The sequence below is a fragment of the Tachysurus fulvidraco genome, chromosome 1 (assembly GCF_022655615.1).
Source record: "Tachysurus fulvidraco isolate hzauxx_2018 chromosome 1, HZAU_PFXX_2.0, whole genome shotgun sequence".
In the NCBI taxonomy this organism is placed as follows: domain Eukaryota; kingdom Metazoa; phylum Chordata; class Actinopteri; order Siluriformes; family Bagridae; genus Tachysurus; species Tachysurus fulvidraco.
In genome coordinates, this window is record NC_062518.1 from 29809736 (window position 1) to 29836515 (window position 26780).

A 26780-nucleotide genomic window follows, 5' to 3' on the forward strand; every position below is an offset into this window, starting at 1 on the left:
AATACACAACCTTTGGTGAAGATATATATATATATATAATTCTATAAAAAAAAAAAAAGGAGAATCTTGTTTTAGAAATTGTTAATGACCATTTCGGTCATTAGTTAGTGCAAGCTGTGTGAAAAGGTGGCAGATTAATACTTATCATTTATTAATACTTATCCTGAAACAGAAAACAGAATCAAGAAAAAATATATTTTATCTACATTTATAATATATAAATACTTATAAAGAACCTGCTGGATTTGAGGATGTTCAACACCTTTATGTATGAAAAGGGTCTTGTTCAAGAATAAAAAAGTCCAATACAAAAAAAGAAAATCTGAACTGCGAGTGTGATACATTGCCTCAGTGCTTAAATTCTACAAAAGTAGACCATTAGCTTGTGTGGAACAGAGATCTCAGCTTTGTATTCATGTGCAGTCAGCTCCTTAGAGGAAAAGCACAGTTTAGGATGAGCTCTACTTTGTCTCCACCTAGTGCACACGCCTCCAGCACACACACCATCCTCTGATTCGTCAGCTGTGCTGCAGTGGCAATCAGATCAGCTGTGGGTGGAAAAGCACAGCGGCTGTCATTAAAGGATCTTTGTGATTGTAATTCAGGTTTACTTTACAAGGATATCCGTCAATCTCAATGAATTCATTTCCGTCCTCATTTCAATCTTCTAAACTCAGAACATTTTTGTAATTTGCATGTTACATCTAAACTGAGTAAAACACGGGCTACTGTGGAAAAACAACAAAGAAATATGAATGCAAGCTGTGGGAAAAAGGCACAACAGAATAGATACATGAAGTACAATAAGCATACAGTACATTAGGGGGGGGGGAACATTCACCTCATTTACAAATGAGTCATCCTTGTACAAAATGAACCACATGTACATAAGGCCATTACAGCCAGAAAGAACTGGTTCTAAATTAGGCTCTGTCTCCGAACCAGCACTCAAACTGCCTTGGTGGAAAAGGGGCATAACAGGATTTCAGGTTCATTCTTTTATTAGTAGTTGATCTAATTGCACTAGCATGAGGATACATTTAGAATGAACAATATAAAGCACTTCCATAAGTTGCTCTGGATAAGAGGTTATTGTTACCCGGGCTTGGGGGTGGAGCATGTGAAGAGAAGCCACCATGTGAAAGGACAGACTCCCATGTGTTGTCATGTGTCAATGGGAGGGGCTTCCAGTGCAAGTTCCCAGGAGTGGCAGGGAAGAAGATGACATCCAGCAACACTCCATCTGACAGAACTGCATACATACATAAAAGCACAGACACAATCAAATATATAACGCTGGGTGATTTGGGTGTGTGGAACTCAACAACTCTCTGCAAGCATATCTGTTTACGTCGCTCAATCCAACCTTTCATTGTTAAGGTGAAGTAACCAGTGTAACACTGGGCGGGGCTAAAAGATTCCAGCTCTCTGTGTGGGAGGACTTTGTGGAAGCTGTTGGTCTGCAACCCCACAGCCGCTGCTTGGACGTGCCGTCGTTCATAACAGAAGCGCCTTGGTAACGTCTCAGCGGCAACATGAACCGTACCAAGGTGGGACCGGATGGGGCTACTGGGTGGTGTGGAGAAATCTTCATCATCTTCTTCCTCATCCTCATTGTTGTCTCCAACCAGAAATTCCATAGCACCATCAAACAGAGAGAAATCTGAAGAAGGAAACATAAGACATTCCAAAACTTTAGCTGTCCCAAACCAACTGCATTACTCTTTAATACAAACAAGTTATTTCATATTTTGAAAGCCAGCAAACATTTACATTAAGCTTTTGAAAAGTTTAGATCAATTCATTTTAAATTTAAAAACCATGTGATTTTAGACCTGCAATAATCAGAGACCATTGTGCTCCAGCAGGTTTCAGGTTTCTTTTTTTTTTTTTTTTTTTTTTTACATATTTCCAGGCAGAAATAAGATTCTTCCCTCAGACAAAATATGGCTGTTCAGCTCTGACCAATTTCCTTAAAAAGCATCCCATGAGGCATACATAGTTTCAAAAGAGCGTACTGCATTAAGTGGGAAGAAGAGAAGGGCTTGTCTGTGTTTTTATTGTAATTGGTGCGAATCCCTCGACAAGCAGAGGGCTCTAATATCAGAAGCTACTTCTTTAAAGCATGTTCTAAGGTTTTCTTGAACAGCATTACAGCATTTGGTATGCTGCTAAAAACAGTAAGATCTTACTGGAAGTGTTCATAGTTTTCTCACCATTCTCTGCATCTTCTTCTGTTGATGATTGTTGAAAAGGTGGTGCCAACCTGACAACATTTGAAAAGAAAAAGAAAACCCCAGAGCAAGCTTGCTTGATTTCTCTTTCTCTCTCACGCTCTCTCTCTCTCTCAGTCCCACTCTCAGTCCCCCTCCCCCTCTCAGTCCCCATCTCAGTCCCCCTCCCCCTCTCAGTCCCACTCTCAGTCCTCCTCCCCCTCTCAGTCCCCCTCTCAGTCCCCCTCTCAGTCCCCCTCTCAGTCCCACTCTCAGTCCCACTCTCAGTCCCACTCTCAGTCCCACTCTCAGTCCCACTCTCAGTCCCACTCTCAGTCCCACTCTCAGTCCCACTCTCAGTCCCACGCTCAGTCCCACGCTCAGTACCTCTCTCAGTACCTCTCTCAGTCCCACTCTCAGTCCCACGCTCAGTACCACGCTCAGTACCACGCTCAGTCCCACTCTCAGTCCCACTCTCAGTCCCACTCTCAGTCTCACGCTCAGTCTCACGCTCAGTCCCACGCTCAGTCCCACGCTCAGTCCCTCGCTCAGTCCCACGCTCAGTCCCACGCTCAGTCCCACGCTCAGTCCCACGCTCAGTCCCTCTCTCAGTCCCACTCTCAGTCTCACTCTGTCTCACTCTCAGTCTCACTCTCAGTCTCACTCACTCAATACCTCTTTCTGGGTGTGCTGCTGGAAGCCCCACTGGTAAATAGCAATTTCCTCTTTGTTGGAGTTTTAAAAGGGTCAGACCTGCAATATAAATAGTGCTGCCATCACATGGCTCATGCAAGACACATTATAAATGAAACAAAAACAAATACAAACCCTTCTCTTTGTCTTGGCACTCTAGGACTAAGTTGAGCTGTCAGTGTGTCTGAATTCTGCGTCCTCCCCATATCCTGAAAGAGAGATACAGGAAGACCTTAGCATGAAACTTTCATGTTATATCATGATAAATTCCTGATGCTGTGTGTGTGTGTGTGTGTGGGTGTGTGTATACCTGTCTGCTATGGTAGCAGGCTGCAGTGATTGTGCACTGTACAATGAAGCGTTGTGTCTCTCTGTAGTGTAGCCTGTCACAACGGAGCCTCAATTCACCTCCACTGATTAAACCTGCCTCACCTAAAAAAAAACAACAAACACACAGTGATTAACAAGTGCTGCCAGTGTACCGCATTTTTAATATTCCAATGACGGATACAATTTTCTAGATTTGCTTAGAAATAGTTTTTATATTTTGGAACATTCTGTAAGGAAGTTTTTGTTGGGATTGTTACCATTGTTCTTTCTCTCTTTTACACATACACACAGTGTATTCTTAAACTGCCTTTCTATCTTTACTCTACATGGGCATGGAATAACTAATAAGACAATAAGAAAAACACTATTACCTCAGAAATAACTTCCATTGAAAACTTTAAAATGTCTTTCTCCGATTGCCCTAAAGGAAACATTGCTGTTTTACATAGATCTTGACTTGAGGTGAAATGTGTTATGGATATGGCTGCTAAGGCCCCTATGTCTTCCCCTTCACCTCATTCTCCTGTGTTGTATATAATTTAAGGTTAGAGCTCAGTGGGACCTTCCTGGTTAAATAAGGAATAAGTAATATATCTGACCCCATGTTCTCTAGGGACATGTGCTCTTAATAAATATCAAATATCAAATGTATCTGCACGGAACATCATAAAATGTAACTGTCTCAAACAAAGCAGAGGTAATCAGCAGAGAGCATAGTTAAAGACCTATTATTAGTATACTAATTCTGAAAGACTGGACTGTGAGTTTCTGTAATGTAGCTAATATTAAGGCAGTAATCTAGCCTGCAAATTTGTTCTCAATTTAAAGTGAAGCAAGCAGCCCGCCTTGCACTAGACTTAATCATTTCTTTACCTTGTCTGTTTTCCATAAAGCTTTGTAGAGAAACAGGCAGGGGAGGATAACTGAAGTATCCTCCGATCACGGCCCTGTCCAGCATGTTGGCCTCATCCACTTGTTTCAACCACTGCAGGAACTGTCGCACCGGACGAATACCTCTGTATGGCATGGCAGAGTGGGAGCCGGTGCCTTTGTGCAATCAGACAACCAGACCTCAGATAAGGGAAACCATGTGCATTTTGCTTTGAAAGCTAGGTGGTTAAATAATGAGAGAGAGAGAGAGGAAGAGATGAGAGAGGAAGAGAAGAGTAATAGAGAAAGAAAGAGAGATACCTGTGCAGTACACCTGGGTAAATAATGTGTTGCTCAGATAGCCAAATGTTGTGGCACTGCCAACTTTATTCCTTATTAGCTTGAGCCTAGTACAAACAATCAGTACCACTGAGAATGAAAAGAGAAAAAGATTAGAAAGATATTAGTTTTGGCTTATGTTAAAAATGTGGCTAGAACAAATGTTACTTGGTTGGATTCGGCTTTGGATGTCTGGCTGTGATGTTGAAAAAAGCTTGATCGTGATTAGTTGATCTGTGGTCCCATCTGTCAACTGGAGCCAGCGGTACTCTTCAAATTCTGATCTTCGTCCATCTAAAAACCAAAAAAAAAGGACTTTTTGCGACACACTGTACTATGATACTTCAACAGAAACACTGCTAATTATTTTCACTTAGTTATTGAGTGATGTGTGTGTAGTGTTGCCTCACCCTTACTCCCGATACGTTCTTGCCGGCCCACAAAAACAACCACGCCGATAACATCACAGATAGTGCTATGAGGAGAAGTTTGTAGCTCATATCTGCAGAAGACATGATGCACCAACAGTTTGGTGAGGGCTCATACATGGGTGACAAGGTGGTAAGGTGGCCCACAAACTTTAGCTTAAATAGCAAATCATCTTTAGAAGACTAGATATAACAGAGCTGAAAAAGTCAAATACTGAGTGGTCAAACAGCAGCTGGGTGGATCAGTAACTATAAAAATATTTACATTTGCATCAGAAAAGAGAACAGAGATAGCATGTTCAATACGGCAGGTACTGCTCGACTGCTCCCACCAGCTTTCAGCTTATGAGGACGGTACGCATGAAGACTCTTCTCTATCATCCTCTAGATGACTGAACAACTAAATCACTGGATGTCTTTATGGGCTTCAGTCTATCAGTGTGATTTTCTTACTATATTACCTCACAACAGTGTATTCAGTCTGATGGTAGTCTTAGTCTGTGACCTAGCAAACCAGTAATAGGATGTATTACTTTAAAGTACTTCTCTTAGTCACTCTAGATAACGGTTTCTGCCAAATGGCACAAAAACAAACGTAATTTGAATTGAAAAATTATATATTGTACAAACCTTCACTCACTATAATCGACAGTAAGACAGACCGACAGAAAAACAGACAGGTACTGTGTTTGTGTGTTTACCCGCTGAGGAAGTTATGTGGCAGGTCTGGTAAATCCCACTCAGGTAAAACTTGCTGCTTTGGGATGATGGCAACTTTAGCAGTAGGATTTCTGGAGTTTAGACTGATCTCTGATGGTGAAAGTGGAAACTAATTGAGGCAAAAATGCTAGAGAAACACTGAAAAGCACTAAACAGTGAATATGTGCTAAAATTGGATTTTTACACTTGCATTAATGATACTGGGGTTGGTGGAAAACAATTTTAGAGAAGAGGCTTGAAAAGCAGAGCCCTGTTCTCTGGTACGGTGCACACAAGTGATGGAACTGTATCTAAGACATACACTGATGAGAACAGTAGCAGGGCTTATGTGGGATGTTTCTCTGTACCAATGTTTGGTTCTGCGTCTTCTCCGCTGCGGTTGCTGTAGCTGTCCTTCACTCTGTACCGACTCAGTCTTAAAACTTGGCCAGGCTGCAGACAACGGTACCAGTCTAAGCACACACTGTTCCATAGCACCACGCGCACACTAATGGAGCTGTCAGCAACCTGTAGCTCGGCCTGTCAGAGACAGAGGAGGTAAACTATGAGTTAGGAGAATGAAAGAGTAAATTTGATATGTTTCATGTTAACTCATAATCATAACCTCTAACCTTGTATGGGCATTCACAACTCTGATCTGCTTTCCCATAATACATCAGTCTGGATTTGTGCATAATTCGCACACACAGAGCTCCTCTGCGCCGTAGTGATCCACTCAGAAAGCGACGACGGAGCTCTGCTAATGACACAACCGGCTGTGCATCTGTTCAAATCAAATTAATAGTTCATTGAACATGATCAACATTAATAACTTTGCAACACAACAAAACGTTGTATTAATAAATAACATCATGTAGAAAAAAGAAAGACCCTAACCCAATTACACTCCTTTTCAATTCCTTTCGAATCCAAATCTCTTTTATACACAACACGATTACTGACATCTGTCCTTGTAATACCTATGTCTGGAAAGTAATTGAGCCTCTGCTCTGTAATAGCTTCAAAATAGTGAATGTATCCATAGTAACATGGCCATTGAGTGCTGTTTTAGGGGGAAATTAAGCGTTGTTTGAAAAGGTGATACGGCCAGTGTCAGTACAGGTTTAGTTACCTTCCACCACATACTCTTCCTCAGAGTCTTCCACACCGGTCTGAGAGGGAGGCGTGTGCCGCCAGGCTTCCCCAATGAAATCGTGATTATTCCACAAGGGCAGATAAGTGCTCCTGCGAGCCCTGAGCGGGACGAGACTCGGCTCGTCGCCCATCACCCACGGCAGTGAGTCCACATTAACAGAGAACAGGGACAGGAGAGCCGCGTCGCTCCCGCCTGAACTGTCCACATCCAGGCTACGGATGTGAAAAGTCCTGCTGTTCCCTTCGCCTTCGTTAGTAGCCGAGAACACAACATTTCTCACCACACAGCCGCAGCGGAGTTTATTTCTGTGAATCAGTCTGTTCAGGCTCGGGTCCAGAGACACTCTCACTCTGCAGTGTCCGTCAGTAACAGTAGCATCATACAGGCTGTCTGACATAGAAATACTGTCTGGGAAATACACGACGAAATTTGGGTCTCTTCCGTAGCGCTCAAGAGAAATGATATATAACGCTTCTGATTGGGTTTTGACTCTGGGAGACGCAGATGGAATCGTCAGGAGTTTATTTAGGCTTCTTTGAAGCGCACAGTCTCCAGAACAGCCTGACATAGCGGCCATTTTACTTACACAATAATAATAATGCAAGGCATGATGGGAAATGGAGTCAGGAGTCTGCACGCGTTTATAATCACAACGTGCCTTAGATAATAGAAGATGCACACGTTTCCTCCTCCTCCTCCTCCTCCTCATCTTCCACCTCTTAAATATCTGATAGATTATCATCAATCTTGACCATTAATTATGTGTCATCATACCGTAAAACATTGATTAAGTAATTCACTTAATTTATAGGTCGAACATGTCTCATATTTTTTCACATCTCAGTGGCATTTATTAGAACTGCGTTGAGCTAAAAAGGACGCAGTTGTGCGGATTCCCACAGTAATTAAGTGTAATGAATACAGGTGTGTTTGCTGTAACTATGGATGTCCTCTGGTGTGGAGACAGGACACAGAAACAGGACAACGCCGTGTTAAGAAGAATGACACTGACTAGTTACTGTTTCAAGAAAAAAAAATATATATATATATATATTTACAGCCTATAACCAGAAGGACACCCAGAAGGCTAAAATTCAACAATGCGGGCAATTAAAAGAACTGGAAAAAACAAAACAGTAAGCTTCTCTGTTTTATTACCTATTCCCCAAATCAGTAAAATATGTAGCCTAAGTTTGTTATTTTGTATATAGCATAAGCCAAATACACACACACACACACACACACACACACACACACACACACACACACACACACACACACACACACACACACACACACACACACAACTATTATATAATCATGTAAATACATGGTTGTGTGTCTTTCTTTTACTACATACAGGATCATGAAGCTGTATATTTTCCTCCCATTTCCAAACATCATGTTAAGTCACAACCACAAGTGAGTGAGTTCTTTCTTTCTTTCTTTCTTTCTTTCTTTCTTTCTTTCTTTCTTTCTTTCTTTCTTTCTTTCTTTCTTTCTCATTCTTCCATTTCTAGAGTAGCTTAACCCTAAAATCACTACATTGTGTCTTTTCTTCTACTGTAATAATCATAATCATAATAATCTTATTAACCTTAATTTATCACTCTTTGTTGAACTACTTGAAAATCCTCCATGAAAAATGTATAACTTGTACAGCATTGTAGAAGGCCAACTGTTTCTAAGATTTTCTTCCTTCTCCCACAGTTGAAATGATTATGAACTTTTTATGATTATGACCTTTATAGGACAAACAAGAACAACATATAGGACCAGAAACACCTGATTTACCAAGACTCAGATTAATGTTCTTGAACAGGATTTTTTCATTGGCGATGGTAGGCTAGATGTTGTAGTACATTTTGTTTATATGAATGTCTTGTATAAACAGAAAACCTCAACGTATCACGTTGCTCCTTATTCCAAATTGAGTCTGGAGTTTGATCTGCAAGTCACTGCTCACCTCAAAGTAAGCACATCTTTTAAAAAATTGAGCACGTTATTATTTGTTGATACACCAATGATCAATATGGGGTATCAACAGTTGATGGATTTTGAAAACATTTACTATTCCTCAGTACCAATTACAACAAGGACATCTTAAGACTTCCGGCCATTATTTAACTCCTGGAGAGAAGAAAACTGAAGATGTGACCTTAGAGACCACTAAAAGGTTTTTGTTGAAGGTGAGGCACTAATCATATTTTAGAAATGTGGAGTTTTATAAAGAAGGTTCCTATAATCAGTGGTGTTTCAATTTGAGGACAAGGCATTGAAGACCTCATTTCAAGTCAGTGGCATTGCAGGCACATTGCCACAGTTTCTGCCAGGCTTAATCAGGGAGGAGAAATCGGACAAAGAAGCTTTGCCATATTGTTCATTCAAAGCATCATACCTGGGCTCTACTCAGGGAACATGTGGTGGCTGTCCAGAGAAGAGAGAGAGTTCAAGTTCTAAGAAATTGGATGAGAAAAGTCATTATGTGCAGGATTGTATGAGAACAAATTCACTGCAGTGTCATGTCAAGAAGAGGATTATGATTTATTTGTGTGGAGGATATAAAGGTAAGCCTGAAAATGAAATGTATACATATAACATGTGCACTTAATTTTTTTTTTTCATTTTGGGATACCCTTGTATTCTACACAACTCTACATAGGTTCCAGAAAGAAACATCCAAAGAACTTGAGAGGAACCATTTCATCTACACCCTAAGAAAAATGGCATCTGTTGGCCACCATTAAAATTGAATCAAACATCGACGCCATCTATTCATGGTGGTCAATGTACTGAGAAATCATAATTAAGTGAAAATCAGATGTTTCACTACTTTGTGTTAAATTCCAAAAATGCTAAATTGGGCCAATTTGACTGATACATAGTGTACAGAAAACCAAAAACTGACAAAATTTGTGGCAAAATATTATATATAATTATAATATATAAATTGTGCGCATTTACTCAGATATGGTTCACCCCTGCATCTGTAATTTCAAAACACTGTCTGCAAGAAACACCAAAGAATTACACCAAAGTTTCATGTTGGTCTAGTGTTATTTGTTAACTTTGAATGATTAACACTTTTGTGCCAAAAAGAACCTTGTCCTATTTTTTGCCCCAAAGGGGAAGAGAGCAGTTCCATTGTCTTTTTAAAATGTAAATAGATTTAATGTACATGCTGTTTTTGAATTGAGGTTGAGTGTGTTTTTTATTTAACCTGTGTAGATACAGTTGTAGAGCGTACTGCACTGATGGAGAGAGTGTATCCTCAGCTGTATGTTTTCTGTAAGCAGAGAGCATATGATTTCAGGATGATTGACCTGCGCAGAGGTGTGGAAGACCCTGTTACTGACCACCATGATTCAGTAGAGTTACATTTAGAGATACTTAAGAAGTGTCAAGAGACAGAGGGGCCAGACTTTTTTGTGAGTCTCTCTGAGTTCTTTACTCAGCCAACTTTATGAACAACAGTACACATAATTTAATACAATGAAGATATTAACATACCTTTTTTATGTACAGTGGCTTTTCTCTTTTTATCCCCTTTCTTTCTTTGCTGTATTTCCACAGCTGTTCACGGGTCAGAAGCATGAGTTCCAGTCATTACCAACCACCATCTCTCAAAAAGACTTTGAGACAATTTTGAATATTGTTATAAGAGACCGGGAAAGAGCTTCAAGGAGGAAGTCAAACTTGGAAGAATCAACCACAGAAATTCAATCCAGCATTACCATTTCCAATAGCAAGGGTAATAATTTCATACCAGATCCAGGGAGGTGTGAAAAGGAGAGGAGTACAGGAAGCACTGCTTTAATGAGTCAAAACACCAATTCCTATGAAGAAGATGGAGAACGGGCTTGCTTAGCGAGATGTTGGGCAGACTTTGATCGGGATTTGGCATTATTGCTAAAATGGTACCGACTAGATGAGAACACAGTTCCACCTGTGTACCGCCTGCTGCCTGTCAGGTAGACAGGAAGAAATTCCTTCATTTCATTCTCTCTCTTTTGAGTAGTTAAAGCTATAATATTTGTCATACTAATCTAAGTTTATGCTGAGTGCTATGCTGGGTGCAGTGTGAATGAAAGCTTGTTTAATAGATTTAACAATCTGATGTTTTTTTTGTGGTTGAAATGGTTTGGTTTAAAAGGCTTACATGGGAATTGAGATAAATACAAAAACATTGCTACACTAACATTCCTAATATTACAGAAAGTGTCATTGAAACTATAGTGAGCTACAATGTACACAGATATTGACTGTGTACCTCATTTTTATTGGTCTGTGATGATTGTCACATAAGTTGTATACTTATTATAATACTAATATGCAAAGCAGTTATCTATAACATAAGAAAAACTTTCTATAGTGCATGACAATGACTGATATAAATGGTACATTTCTGAGCCATAATGACATTATTTTTGGGTACATAAATACAGTGAAACTGTAAAGCACATGTATGTTTATGAGATCACTGTAATCAGGTCTCAGGATCAGGGTTTAACAAGCATGATGTCTATATGTCATCGTATGTGAAAAACATAAGACTGTGAAAAAAGTAAGACTTGCAAAGAAATTAGTTAAGGGGAAAAAATCATGTGGAAATAGAAAAACATTTACTGTATGTGAAACTGTGTGAAACAAAACAAGTTTATGTTGTGTTCAGTGTTGTTAAACTTGTTATCTGGTAATAGCTGTTTTATTAATGCTTGAAACTTTGGTTGAGAAAATGCTGGACAATTTGTTGAGCTGGTACAGATATGAGAAGCTAATATATATTGTTGTGGTGTAACATCAGGCAGATAAAGGACAGTCTTTAAGTTTCCATGTTGTGGTAATGGGTTTATGGTGTTTAGTGGCCATTGGAGGATCAATTAGAACATGTCATGAAACTGTCAGTTCAAGATTTCTTTGTTTCTTCTAGTCTTAATTCTCATTGTGTTTCATTAAACATTTGCAGTATATGCTTCCAATGTTTTATTTATTTAGAAAAGTTAAAAGCAATTGTATGTATTAGTAAGACAGTATCCCTGTACTGGAACTAAGATATCAAGTTCCACCATGACAGTTCCCCTGTGCACAATTTGAGGTCTACACAGACATGGTTTACCAAGGTTGGAGTGGAAAAACCTGATCTCTACCCCATTGAACACCTTTGTGATGAACTGGAATAGCTTCCTCGCCTGACATCATCTTTTGACCAGCTAATGCTCTTGCAAATGAATGATCACAAATCCCCACACAGATGAGTAGAGGATCAGCAAATTGGATATTCAACAAGCTCTATATACAGTAGTTATAATTGGTCAAGTGTCTACATACATTTGGTCATATTGCCTCCACCAACAGTTTTTAGACTGATAGAATTCTGTAGTGAATGAGTATTAAGGTGCATTTATTATTAGAGACTTCAAAGCACTTATGTAAGTGGCTGTGGACTTATGAAAAGATGTCTGCCATATGCCATAAATGTAAATGTACTTTTGACAAATATAGTGTATGTGCTTGTTTGTATCACTGTATTGTTTTTAACCAATTTTTCCATATTTCCCAAAATCGCTGACTGTGTTTTAACAACATTAGTACACACCACCCTGAATTTCTGAGCCGTGATGGGGAGCGTAGGAAAGCAGCAAAGAAAGCATGGTATTTGACCTGTAAGCAAATGTGTCGGGTGCTTCAGAGTAATGGACAAGAAGCCATTGGAGAGGCAGAAACATTGTTTCTGCTTAGGACAGGTATGTGCTTCATATTCATGCAATGTGAAGTTGACCTGGTGGACATAATTTATTTGAATAAATATACATTTGATCCTTTTGCATTTCAGTACTAGACTGGGAGGTAGAACAGGGTCTTGGAGCGAAGCTCCCTGCTGAGGTGTACAGTCACTGTTATAAGCGCAAAATCACTGACCTGATGTATAACCTGAAGAGTGAATATGCCTCACAGTTCATTGACCTGCAGAAAGGCAGAGCAGAGCTCAACCACACCATGTATCAAGCACAGCAATGCTTCATCCACAACATCCACAGGAAGGTAATGTAGAGCATCTGCTTAACAGTGATAATAGGAGATAGTTAAGCATTATATTTTGTTTAGATCAAAATGACATTTATAGGTATTTCAGTAAGGGGCTAGGCCTCCATGAGCCACCAGAAGTCTGTCTTCAATGTGTCTTGCCATAGGTTCTACACATCTCTATGCCATTCTTTCAAGAGATCAAAACAAAGAGATCTCTCGACTGGTTGATGCAGTTGTGTATGTTTTATATAAACTTGTATTTGTGTGTTCTTTCATCCTGAAGCTTCGGCACACTAATATCTATGAGATTAACGTGAGCTGGGGTAAGAAAGGTCTCAGTCCCAAACATAACAGATCACATCAGTTCTACACAGAACATCTCTGTTCTCATTTCCTACGCACAGTCATGGCAGACATCAACAGGTATAGATGTACAAAGATGAGATTTTACATTATTTTAGAATATACACAGCAGGGTTTAATATGTTCACTTTTGTCACAGAGTGATGCATGTAAGACCAATCAAAAGCTCTTTTGATATCATGAGAAAAGAAGCTTTACAAGCTCAAATTCAGGAGGAGATTAATCTTCACATTAAACATGGAAAAACACTGTGAGTTTGAAACTATTTGTATGTTTTTATTGCTTAATTTGAATGAACACATGCTGTTATTTTCTCATAACATTGTAATAATATAATCTCCCAACTGATTGAATTGGTTTATTTATTCTTTTTTGCAGAGCACAGAACTTTGAGCTTAGGCAGAACTTCCTGCTGGAAGTCAGGGATGCCCTGCAAAAGTCAACCTCATCCCAGAATGCGTTGCTGCTGTTAGGAGAGCCAGGTTCAGGAAAAAGCACCATTCTGGCCAAGATGACACAGCTTTTACCGACTTGGATACCTGGGTATGCAAAAAATGACGGCATTACTGAGATAATCAAAAGGTAATGTTTAGGTGAATGTGGTCCCTTAGTTGAATTTAGGAATGTAACATTTAGTCCTGTTATACTCAGAAATGTGACAGTGTTGGTGCGTTTTGTTGGACTGACATCGGACAGCAGAAATGTGCGTCTTCTTCTGCAATCGATTTGTACACAGATAGCGGAAATCTACTGCAAAAGCACAGAGATATCAGAGGTAACTGATCCCTTCAGTTTTTCTAGCATTGTTTTATTATTTGTATTGTCTTTGAATTGGCCCAGTGAGGCACTTCTGTATTACTATAAGCTTTCTAAGGCACCCTCTCTTTAATAATCCACTTGTGCTTGCAATCCACAATTTTCTATCATGATTTATTTAAGAATTGTCCGCTAATAGGCAGAAAACAATCTACTAACCAGTAACTATACCAAAACAATCTGGCACTGAAAAGGGAAACACATTTTTCCTGTTTCTAAGCCTTTACATGGGAAACAGGGTCACAATGGTGCACATACATTTCTGATATTTAGAGACATTTCTCACTCTATATTCCCCTTTATCCTCTCCAAATCTTTGCAATATACAGTATATTACAATAGAAAGGGTTCTGTACAGCCTGGACACATCGTTTGCTCTTACACTTAGTCTGTGTGGGCAGAAATATGTTTTATTATTTAATTCAGATATCATGCTAAAAAACAAGACCTTGGTATCTTTAGAGAATTTTAAAGATATGTGAACTTGTAAAAATATTGACCCTGGTAAGTATGTTATTAACTGTCCTAATAGGTGATTGTCCTCCACTGAAAATGTTCATACAGTGAGTGTGGAGCAGCATGATTCCTGCCCCAGTGGCCCTTTGTTATTATATAAATTGATTACTGTATGGAACTTCTGTCATTTTCCTCTGGAAGTGAGCATGAAAATATGTACAACATGAGAAAGGCAACCAAATGAAATAACCATCAGCTTATATCTGTCAAATAGAATTTTTTCTTTTTAACATAATCTTAATAGGTATGGAGTTGTGACCGAACACTTGAAAATGATTCATTGTTTGTTATTTGTTGAATGGCTGATATAAACGCTGAGGCTCTGTCACGCCTGCACTACAGTTGGTATCTTTAGAGTGGAGTGTCTCTGAAGTTCTGCTTCTCACCCCACAGTCCTTGGCACAGCTGTGCAATGAGCTGCATTCTTTGCTGATGTTGGTGAATGAGAACAGGCCTCTGGCTCTGGTGCTTGATGGTCTGGATGAGCTGAGTGAAGAACATGGAGCAGATTTATCCTGGCTCTACCTATCTCCTGTTCCTCGACATGTCTACACTATCCTGTCTGTCAACACACAATCCACTACTTCCCACTTGCTACAGGTGCGCCTTCTTTCCACTATTAAGTATAGCAACGGAAAATGGATATTATTATTATTATTATTATTATTATTATTATTATTATTATTATTATTAGTAGTAGTAGTAGTAGTAGTAGTAGTAGTAGTAGTAGTACATACTGTCTTCATCTGTTCACCTTTTCTTTCTTTCTTTCTTTCTTTCTTTCTTTCTTTCTTTCTTTCTTTCTTTCTTTCTTTCTTTCTTTCTTTCTTTCTTTCTTTCTTTCTCAGAGCCTTGCCAAGGTCTCAGTTCTTGCCATTCCTCCTCTGAGTAGTGAGGAAATCAAAGCCACTCTGACCGCTAAGCTTGTCTCTGATTCTAATCAGCTTCGAGGGGACCAGTGGAACCTCTTACTACGCTCGTGTCGCTTCTGTCCTTTTCCTATGTATCTTAGATTTGCCTACAGTGAAGGTAGAAAGTGGACCTCCTTCTCGTCACCAGAACAGCTCTCCCTTCCTGGGGATGTCAAAAGTCTATTCCTGACCCTTTTGACACGTTTAGAGCGTGAGTATGGTGAGAATTTGGTGCGACGTACTACTTCACTGATCTCGCTATCACATGATGGAGTGACAGAAGAGGAACTTCTGAAACTGTTAGGACATGACAGGCAAGTTGCTCAGGAGCTTACACAGTTATACAATCACACTCCAACCACCTCAGGATTTCCCAGTGTACCTTATGGTATTTTGGCCCGGCTGAGGTGGGAACTCAGGCATCACATTATGGAGGTAGAAAGTGATGGGACATGGGTATTATGCTTTACCCACACCGAATTTAGGCATATCATCACCCAGCGCTATTTAAAAACAGATGACTCAAAGAGAGCTATCCATGCCGACTTTGCAGATTATTTTAGCTGCAGTGCTTCTGATAGTCACATTTTCCAGCCACTCTCATGGAATAGAGACGAAGATGGCAGGAAAAGTTATGTGTTTAATTTGCGTAAGCTTCATGGACTACCCTATCATCTCATACATTCAGGCCAGATTCTGTCTCTGCTCAGCATGTGCCTGTTTAACTACGAGTTCCTGCTGCATAAAGTCTGGGGTCTGTCCATCAGCCATGTAGAAGAGGATCTGAATGCTGGTGTCATGCCAGATAAGTAAGATACTTAGAACTATGGGTCTAGTAGAATTATACTGAGTTGGATTTAAAGATGTAGTAAAGTGTAATCGGTGTGTATGCGCATTTTTGTGTTTGTGCCTTTGGTGTTTCATCTACAGAGAGTTGCCTGATATAGATGTTCTGGCCCAGGCTCTCTCTCTCTCACGACCTGTGTTGTTAAAGGACCCATGCCAACTGGCATCTCAGTTACTGGGGCGTCTCCTTCACATTGCTGCCCAGGATAAGCCTGTGGCTCCAGGTATTGTGAAAAGGCACACGAAACATGTTACAGTCAGTGGGTATTTTCTCTGCATTGACATTTCTCTATTTTACTCCCATGCCACTACAGGTGACCCTAAGCGCTTCTCTTTCTTGCATGAGCTATTGAAACAGTGCCAGTACTCATCAGTGCCTGTCCTGGTGCCATCTTACAGCTGCCTCCTGCCACCAGGAGGAATAACACACACACTACTTGCAGGTAAAACTGTGCAGACAACATGGTTTACGCTCTTAAGCAAATTATTCTTGCATGTACATATTACATGTACAGAAAAAAAGATCAACTACAAAAAAAATCAGTAAACATTGATATTGGTTAAAAAAAGTCACAGAGCATATACTTCACAATGATAGTGTGGACTGAAATTCCTTATAGACTATACACTGTGAAAAGTAATTAATTGATTGAATTTTATTTTTTTGTAATTGTAATGTAATTAGGTATCTTGTATTGCAAAATTGTGGACAACAGTTTTGTTGTTTCGTAAATGATGTCCTTTAGATATGATAGCAACCATAACCTGTCTACAGGTCATATGAGTCCTGTAAAAGCACTGGCCCTGGGTCATTATCATGTAGTATCATGCTCTGTGGATGGGACCCTTAATGTCTGGAAAATGGAGGATTCAGTAACCCTTGTTAAAACCACACCTAGTTCAGTGGGCTGTAATCCATACGGTGCTCCTGATGCACTTGCACTCTGTCTGGAGGACACTGTGTTGGTATTAAGGATGGGACACATACTTCAAGTGCAAGAGGTGCACTCTGGAAAGGTGCTTTACACAGATGCAGTGTCACTGGATGTTCCTGTATTCACATCTACCTGTGATGGACAACTGTTGGTGGTCTTTTTTGATGGCAGCCACATAGTCAAGGTTAGACGCCTTCATTGTCCTAGCTGTTTTACATGTGATATATAAGGAAAGTAATTATTGGGGAACTCTGCCTTGGAACTCTTGTAGGTATCATTTTTCTTGTGCTGTTTATTATGTTCTGTTAGGTGTTTGATTTAGCAGTGTCCTGCTCACTGCTTCACTGTGTGAACCTCACGCTCGGTTGTGACCCCATTCACAAAGACAACTCCATTCTGGTCTCCCACAACTCTGTTAACGATTATGTTCTCTTTGGATATAGGTTAGTATCTATAGAGCAGTAAACCACACCATCTATTTAATGTGAACCTTGGCTTAATTTTGTGAAAGCACAACAAATTTTTTTATATTTTTTGCATACTTATATATTGTATATAACCATACTGTCTTCACTTTTTTTTAGTTTCACTATTACTTATTTGATCCATATATCAAGCAGGTAATGCAGTTTTGGAACTGATTTGAATTGCCTGGTCAATTACTCATTTTCATCCTTCCCAAGTGTTTGTTTGTGTCATATCCATAGTAACAGTGTACAAAGCTGTAGGATGACCGATAGGATTAATTGAACGTATGGTTGATTAAGCTTTGACATTAGCTCTGCTATGATAACATGTCTAATGATTTTTGTAATCGAACTATTGTATCCATAATTATAATAACTGAAACCAGTTTGGAAGCATTATTTTATTGTGAATGCACTGAGATTTGTTTTGGAATGGCTACATTTATGAAGACAATGGGGAACTATATAGGCCACATTAACAAGCTTATTTAAAGAATTTAGCTGTGTTAGTGCACTGCTCACGCAACAGAGTCGTCTCTTATGATGATCTCTTATATGGGCTCCACTGACACCACCAGACCTGTCGTTATCATGTATTTGTCTGTTTTTCACATTTATAGTCATTGTCTTTTCCTTCTCTCTGTTTTTCTCAGAAGTGGCAGAGAAGCAGCTGTTTTCAGTGCTAGAGCAGGGTCAGTATTGGGTACTTTAAAAGCTCAGCATCAAGCTGCCTCCATACAGGCTGTGGAAATGAACTCTCAGTACTTCCTGCTCTTCTGCAGGTAACAGGATGCTTTTAATATTTTTAATACTTTATATTGCATTTTTAATAAAAAATTTTGTTATCCAAATTTGTTACTGTAAACTGTATCTTTTTTTTTAACCTTGGTTAAATGTGTCAGTGTAAAGAATTTACATTTCTCAAATAACCATTTGCACACAGTGTCTTTTCTACCCTTTTGTTGAAAATCTGTCCTTTTCTTTTTTCTAATGTATAAGGTATCCCTATAAGAGTCATAGTGAAATAATACACATAGAGCTCTTCAGCACTGCTTCTTTCCAGTATCTGCGCTCTATTATGGGCTGCAGTCAGGATTATATTTCCCATGTTACTATCGATAAGGGTGGCACACATATAGTGGCCTTTTGCCCTTCAACACATTACGGAATCACAGAAATCATCACCTGGAATCTAGAGACTGAAGATCATAAACATATGACACGTTTTCCTGGACATCTGACTGCAGGTTTGTCAGTACACAGTATAATGTATACAGCATAGACATTTTTTTACACTGTATAAATATTTCTGACTTCTAATAAAGTGTGTATTATTAACGAATTCCACAAGGTACATATACTTGGAACATAATTTGATATATATAATAGATTATAGAATATAGATTGACATAAAAAAAGATAAAAAAAAACAACTATTTACTATAAGCAACAGTAGCTGTAGCTTAGTATGATCTTTTGTTGTTATTTTATACGTGCAGGCATATGTTCTGACCTGCGTTTCTGTGTGGGGTTCTGTATGGGAGAGCGGCATCTGCGCTTGTGGAATCTGGCTTCCAGAATCTATGACCAGTCTCTCACATACAACATCCACAAAGTACAGAGTGAAGGCATTCAGAAGATTATAGCTATGGAGAAATATCCCAGGTAGATATAGATTCATCCATTTTTATGCATCACATGGAACCCGGAGTCTATCCTAGTAGATTTGGAGCAGAAGGCAGGGTACATCCTGGACAGGATGCTAGTCTATCGCAAGCCACAATTCCACAAATACCCAAACACCCATTCACACAATTACAGACAATTTAGAGAAGTCAGTCAGCCTAAAGTTCATGTCTTTAGACTGGGGGAATAAGCCATAGTACCCAGAGCAAACCTGTGAGGCATAGGGAGAGCATGCACATACTGTAGTAATATAACTATAATATTTTCTAACATACCTTAATGATATGCCACAACTGCAAAAAAAAAAAAAAAAAATCAAGCACTTATTATATAATATCATGTAATTCAGGCACAGTTGCTAAGTAGTTAGCATGTTTGCCACACACCTCTGGGGCTGGGGGTTTGATTCACACCTTTGCCCTGTGTGCATGGAGTTTTGCCCTGTGTTTTCGGAGTTTCTCCAGATACATGTCCAAATGCATGTTGTAGACCGATTGGCATCTCTAATTTGTCTGTATGTGAGATTGTGTGCTGCGATGGGTGTGCACCCTGTCCATGGTGTCCCTCACCTTGATTCCCCTTGACTAGTTGCCATTTTCCCTGCAACCCTGTTTAGGATAAGCCTATTAGATAATATAATATAATTTAATAAAAGTGTTGGGGGCACGGTGGCTTAGCACGTTTGCCTCACACCTCCAGGGTTGTGGGATTGATTCCGGCTTCCACCTTGTGTGTGTGGAGTTTGCATGTTCTCCCCGTGCCTCAAGGGTTTACTCGGGGTACTCCGGTTTCCTAACCGGTCCAAAGACATGCATGGTAGGTTGATTGGCATCTCTGGAAAATTGTCCGTAGTGTGTGATTGCGTGAGTGAATGAGAGTGTGTGTGCCCTGCGATGGGTTGGCACTCTGTCCAGGGTGTATCCTGCCTTGATGCCCGATGACGCCTGAGATAGGCACAGGCTCCCCGTGACCCGAGGTAGTTCGGATAAGCAGTAGAAAATGAATGAATGAATGAATATTAAAGGTGCGGTTGAAAATTTTGTATACAGTTATGTAGTTTGTCTCAGCACACGACCTGGTACAGTGAGAGTGTGGAACATAAGGCGAGCACGGTTCAGAGCTCGGCCTGTCCATGTGGAACACAGCTTATTCAGCAGTGCTGATATTGCCTTGGTGCGAGACCTCAAACTTTACATCTTGACTGACCGTGGCACTGCCGCCTTCACTGATACCCCCACACCGGTTTACCAGGTATAGTACAGCTGAAGAAAGCAGATCTCTGTCTGTGACAATATATTATATTTTGCAGAATGTAATTAGATTCTGTAACTGAGCAGTAACCCTTTCAACATTTTGCTTATAAGAGTAACTACCTTACATCATCAAAAAAAGTCTGCTTAGTTGCTATACAGAACCTTAATGTGCATTCTTTATGGACCATTAAATATTCTTGTATGGATATAAAGCAACAAAACACAAGCATCTCTATACACATACTATCTATACCTTGTATATAAACAGTGTATATAATGCTACATATAAAAAGTATTTTAATTGATTGTGTCAATCAAAGCCCTACTGTACATTTGGAACTCTTGTTAATATTGAATCTTGAAGAAGTATTTTTTAGTACTTTTTTCTGGGCCTATGTAGACCCTTCTGGTGTATGATCTACTAACAAAAAGCTGCATTAAGAAGCAGTCTGGCCTTTTCATTGTACCCTGCCCTGAACCGGACTACCGACTTATGAAGGGGGAGCTACTGCTAGGATTGTCAGAGACTCGGTTAGTATTCTCTTCAGTAAAGAAATTTAGGGGTAAATATTTTTATAAGTATAAAGAAACCACAGTTTAGGCTTTAATTAAAATTAAAGCTTTTGAGTGACAAACATAGATGAAAGAATTGACAATGTTTGTGTATGCATTGTTATATTGTGCATGCATTGTTATATTGTGTATGCATTGTAAGTTTACATATAAACATATATTTTAGATACAAAAAATAGATAAAGTGGATAAGTGATAAAATATAGTCTGCACACCCATATTAGAATGATATTTGTGATGTCAGATATATTTCACACTTTATTGTGATGCAACAACCAACATAAATCAAGTGAATAAAACAATTTAAACATTTTAGGGGGAAAAATTACACACTTGTGCAACATATGCAGGTTTATAGTGGGACATGTGGCTGTGTGAATGAACAAATCACATTCAAACTTGTTCAAAAGTAATTATTATCCACCTATCATCAATGACTTGACTGCAGATAAAGATCAACTGTTTACGCAGAACTTTCTTGACAACTGTGGAAGCTATGGTCTGTACAGAGCTTTCAAAATATGTATGAGATCTCATTTTAAAAATTTATCAAGCAGGAGAGAGGTATAAAACAGATGGAACACCATGAAGGCCATCACTAGCAAGTGCAGATTATGGGGCACTAAAGTGACCACCAACAACAGAATGTATTTCCAAGATTGATAAAAAAGATAAGGTGAAAACTGCAGGCGTCTCTTAGCTTAAGTTAAAGAAAAATGAACAAGCAAAAGTACAAATATAAGTTAAAACGTAATGACTTTAGAAGAAAATCTTTGTTTAAAGGCTGGAGCCCAGATATAAATCATATAAAAAAAGGGGGGAAAGGACTGTGCACAGGACACTCCCTGGAAATATGTTAGATCTGGAGCATTTCTACAAGGAAAAGTGAAATACAGTTACAAAATAAAGGTATGCTAAGTTGGTAGATTTTTATATATTACATTAGAGGTTTACTAATGTATCAGATAATGTGTGCACCATTTATATTTTTTCTTTATCCTTTTTTCTAGTGTTTTTATTAGTTTTTTTTTGTTGTTATATCACATTATAGGTGTAGTAAAACCTGACATGATTTATCTTGGTTTTTCATATCACCAATACTTGCAAATTTTGTGTATTTTGTGTAAATAATTTTAAATGGGTGTGTAGGTTTTTTGGATCCACTGTAAGATATAAAATGTGCAACTATTTAAATGTTTACTGTTCTCATGCCATGTATGTATGTATGTATGTATGTATGTATGTATGTATGTATGTATGTATGTATGTATGTATGTATGTATGCATCAAGAGCACAAGAGAACAAATTCCTTGTGTGTCTGTGCACATTTGGTAAATAAAGCTGATTCTGAAATTACAATTATGGAATAATATGGCAGTTTTCTGTAAAAGGAATCAGACTTCATTGAGTTTTTGCATGTTGTACCTTAGTGACCACCTGATAATGTGGGACCTGGACTCTGGCTACATTAGAGGCCGCATTAAAATGAACCATAAGGATTGTTTGCTATCCAGCTCCTTGGTTGATGACAGTCAGCCTCTGAACATGTCTGTTGGAGAGAGATCAGGTGTGATTGGAAATACAGTAACCCTATTCACTCTATGATATGAATTTCTTTTCAATACATTACACTTATAAAGCATACCATTCAGGTTATACATGCTATTGGATTCAGTATCTAGTTAAAATAAAAAAGTAACATTTTTCTGTGTTAAAGTGCTACAGAACACACATCAACAGTGATGACTGATGTTTATGGTCAAATTTGTTTATTCAAAATTATTCAAAATCAGCTAGTCTTCAGAATGTTGTGTGCTTCTACAGAGCTGGTGATGCCGTGGGATCGGCGCACAGAGAGCAAAACTGCCAGAAAGAGGAGAGAGGAGACTGAGCTACAGAGGGAGAAAAGAGTGCAACATTGCTTAGAGAGAGAGAAATACAACTCCATAGACCAGTACCTCCTCAGTGGAGATGAAAAGGTAATGTTAGAAGAAAATTTCTGTCTGAAACTACTGATTTTTGTAAAGCTGCAGCCATGTGCACCTCTCCTTAATTACACACTTGTGATCTCAGAAAGTTATGTTTATTTCCACTCTATTTTTTCTCTTGTTCAGGTGGTAATATGTTCCTACTTCGCCCACCACCTGAATGTGTTCAGTGTCGTGTCCCAGGAGCACCTGCATACACTGGAGGATTGTTGGTCCCTTCTGGATCTCCGTACTGCGGCACTCACACACTCAGGAAAACACTTGATCATCTCTAACTATAGTGAAAGCCAGCGATCTCCTTATCTCACTCTTTGGGACACACAAAATGGCAGGGTATGTTGGACTCAATAACTTTTCAAATAATGTATACAAATATTTAAAATAGCCTATAATATTTTATTTTATTAGTTCTTCAGAGAGGTGCTTCTGGAATTTTAAAGCACTTAAAAAGTTGGTCCAATAACCTTTAATTACTAAAAAATACATTTCTGTATAACAAGAATAAAAATTTAGGACTTGATAATATTGGAAAGAAATACCAAAAAAATCTCCATATAATAGCACATATTTTATACCATATATAATATATCAATCATAATCCATACATTTTTGTAAAACAGAATGATGCAGTGTGATAAGTTTGAAATTAAAAAACTATTCAATAAGTAACCTTTGGTATTAAGAATCATTTTGTGATTGTTTTAAGATTTTTTGTTTTGTTTTGTATATCCAGGTGCAAAAGAGACTAAAAAACGAACCTGGAATTTGTTGTGTGGCCATCACAGACGATGCCAGCAGAATTGCTTTTGGCATTGCAAATTCTAACAAGTATGTGGTAGCTAGCCTCCTAGACCTAAGCAAGCACAGTCAGTCAGGTTTCATATGGGATTCATGGGCATGTGAACATTTGCACTTACATTCACAACATTTAGCACATGTCCTTGTCTAAAGTGACAAAGTGTTTTGTAGTCTGTACCAAAAACATTTTTGTTCTAATTTAAAGCTACATCACAGCGTGAGGATAAGTGCTGACACCCCTGTTTCAGTATTAGCCACAATTATAAACATTTTAAGATTGTTTATGTTTATCAACTAAACAATAAACTTGCCAAGACTAAGTGCAAGTATTTCTCCCCAGTACATACAGACCTGTTGTTGAAAGGCCCCAGAGTAGTTAGCGGACAAACATTGAAAAGTGTCTATTAGAGTTTGGGGCCTTCCAGGAATGAATACAGAGACCACATGAGTAAATATAGGTGGATGCTAGTAAAACTAAATATATAATGCCAACTGGTGGCACCACTAATTTATGTGTTTCATAGAGGTGGGGGTAATTACTTATTCAATCAGAATAACCCCAACTTCAGATTTAGGGTGTAAGTCCATTTCAATTCCAGGTTGTGAAAGTGTAGATTTGGTATAACCATACAATTTTATTTGTTTTCTTAGATTAAAAGTGTGGGAGCCTTTTAGGAGAAAGCACAAGGCCATTTTAGGATATGGGAGCTTGAAGCTGAGTGTGTCCAGCAGGCTTTACATAACAAAGGGAGGAACCAACGCCATTTTGCTATCAGGTAATATCAAGCACTAACCTGTGTTACAGTGGCCTTTGGAGTAGTCTCTCTACGATTAAGTGCTTTATCTCGAATATCACTACAGGTATACACATTTATAAATTTGTCTCTGCAGGTTAACACAGATGTTATTTAATTATTATTAAATAAATCAGTTTATAGATTTTACCTTGGGATTTTATCTGAGGTTTTATGTTCATTTCAACTTGCTGGCAATGACTCAAACATTAAAATTGCCCCACTTTTACAATGGAAGGGTAAAAAGACAAATTAAGGTTTAAACATTCCTTGTAGTTGTGATTAAACCAAAATGTGACTTCAGTCTCGTATTACTGACACTATGGCCATTAAACAGATAGATGGCATGTGATGATGTTCTGTAAGACATTTTCCATAAATTACTTCTATTAACAGAGTACACTGTACAGAACATAATGGTTCTAACTGCATCCCTACATGGATGTTAAAGTTCCCGGCCCAAAGCATGTCCCCCATTTTGCAGCTGTTACAGCCTCCACTCATTTATGAATGCTTTCCAGAAGATGTTGAAATACAGCTGTTGGAAGCCACAGACACAAGAGGATTAGTGAGGTCAGACACTGATGTTGAAATAAGGTGTGGCATGCAGTTGGGGTTTGTTTGTTTCAAATATGTTCAACTGGGTTGAGGTCAGAAACCATGTGTTCACTGAGCTCGCTTTGTGCTTAGGGAAATTTTAATGGTGCGTCATATTTGGACCTCTTTAGTTCCTGTGACAGGAACCCTTAATATTATAGCCTAGAAAGACAACCTTTAGAATTGTGTGTTTCCAAATTCGTGGTCACATACAGATGTGATGGTTAGGAGTTGACCTACTTTTGTTCATGTAATTCATCTGTACTAAAATGTTGACATGAGCAAACTAATTAACTCTTAGTCTTCTTGCAGATGAGGTGAGTGTGTGGGATCTTGAAGCAGGAACAGTGTTGTCCGTCTTCACTCCCGACTCCAGAATTCAGTGTATATCAATTGTGGATGACGAGAAGTGTACTGTTCTATTAGGTTTCAGTGACATTTCCACTCTTATCTGCATGACCCTTACCAAACAGGGGGTCACTACAGCAGATAAAATTGCTGGCCATGACCAACTTTTCGGGGAGTCCAGCAGCAGTGAAGAGGAGGAGGGCTGAGAGACCAACAGGCCAAGTTAATTTGCGGGTTAAAAGTGAATAATGGAATACTACTACAAGCATACACCATATGGTAGTAAAGCGAAACAATGTAAGAAAAACTACTCATCAGCAATGGGATTTGTCATGTTTTGTTCCTTTATTAGTCACAAGGCTTTGAGGTCATAACAAAACTACAGATCTCAGCTATACAGAGTGTCTGAAGCAAAAGTCAGTTTCACATTTATTGTCAATAATTTTGAATTCAAAATGTCATGTGATTGTGGAAAAGGATGAATTAATTTAGATAAGATATATTTACTAGGTTTTAGTTTGGTATTACGACATTTGGGAACTTGCATTTTAGTCATACTTACATGATTATGTGTCTCCTGATTTGTGTTTTTGACACTGTTGGCTATTACTATGCACAATTTGCAACTAGGCTTTCCTGTTTCTTGTCACATGAACATCATGAAAGAGAATTGTCATTAAAACAGCTTCCTCCTGTGTGCTTCAGCTTTACAACTATAACAATACAACCAATTTCTATACCCTCTGTTTTATATATATTTTTAAAGTATAATTAGTGTGATATTTGTGTGATATGTATGTGCTTGACTTTAGTATGCTTTATTAAAAAACAATATGAAAATTAAAGTCAGTAATTGATTTAAATGGCAAGTTTGTGGACCAATAGTTGAAAATCAAAAACCTGGACAATTGAAATAAATCCGAAAGGTATTAATATAAAACCTACTCTGTTTTGATTAATATAATACCTACTCTATAATACCTATACTATTCTATAATCAACAACTAAACAAATGAGCCAAAATAACCAAAAGCCAAGAGCTAGCATTATCAAATAAGAGCTAAGCTTAGATTGACAGTAAGCAGTGCTATAAATGTGTCTAATGGAAAAAAGAGGTGTTGCACTCTTTTCAC

The 26780-nt window shown here is 38.6% G+C and overlaps 2 protein-coding genes across 2 annotated transcripts; one reads left to right on the plus strand and one right to left on the minus strand.

The window, feature by feature from the left end:
* Window positions 1-129: 129 nt before the first annotated feature.
* On the minus strand, window positions 130-7311 carry si:ch73-71d17.2 (RPA-related protein RADX). The gene is made up of 15 exons (XM_027169317.2): window positions 6705-7311; window positions 6205-6356; window positions 5941-6112; window positions 5575-5683; window positions 4856-4947; window positions 4614-4739; window positions 4428-4535; window positions 4110-4283; window positions 3217-3338; window positions 3042-3115; window positions 2889-2966; window positions 2217-2266; window positions 1367-1663; window positions 1100-1252; window positions 130-548 (listed from the first exon to the last, which is right to left on the minus strand). Exons 1-15 carry the CDS (start codon window positions 7303-7305, stop codon window positions 424-426), a joined length of 2433 nt encoding a protein of 810 aa, XP_027025118.1. The 5' UTR covers window positions 7306-7311; the 3' UTR covers window positions 130-423.
* On the plus strand, window positions 7309-26735 carry LOC113657470 (NACHT domain- and WD repeat-containing protein 1). Its single transcript, XM_027169316.2, has 30 exons — window positions 7309-7864; window positions 8091-8150; window positions 8623-8700; window positions 8810-8917; window positions 8995-9295; window positions 9957-10156; window positions 10302-10699; window positions 12318-12472; window positions 12562-12770; window positions 13039-13178; window positions 13258-13368; window positions 13497-13661; window positions 13770-13893; window positions 14844-15050; window positions 15299-16170; window positions 16292-16431; window positions 16522-16650; window positions 16983-17326; window positions 17452-17585; window positions 18263-18391; window positions 18609-18856; window positions 19109-19274; window positions 20345-20546; window positions 20949-21079; window positions 22553-22689; window positions 22947-23101; window positions 23237-23443; window positions 23844-23938; window positions 24560-24684; window positions 25612-26735. Exons 1-30 carry the CDS (start codon window positions 7829-7831, stop codon window positions 25851-25853), a joined length of 5748 nt encoding a protein of 1915 aa, XP_027025117.2. The 5' UTR covers window positions 7309-7828; the 3' UTR covers window positions 25854-26735.
* Window positions 26736-26780: the final 45 nt, after the last annotated feature.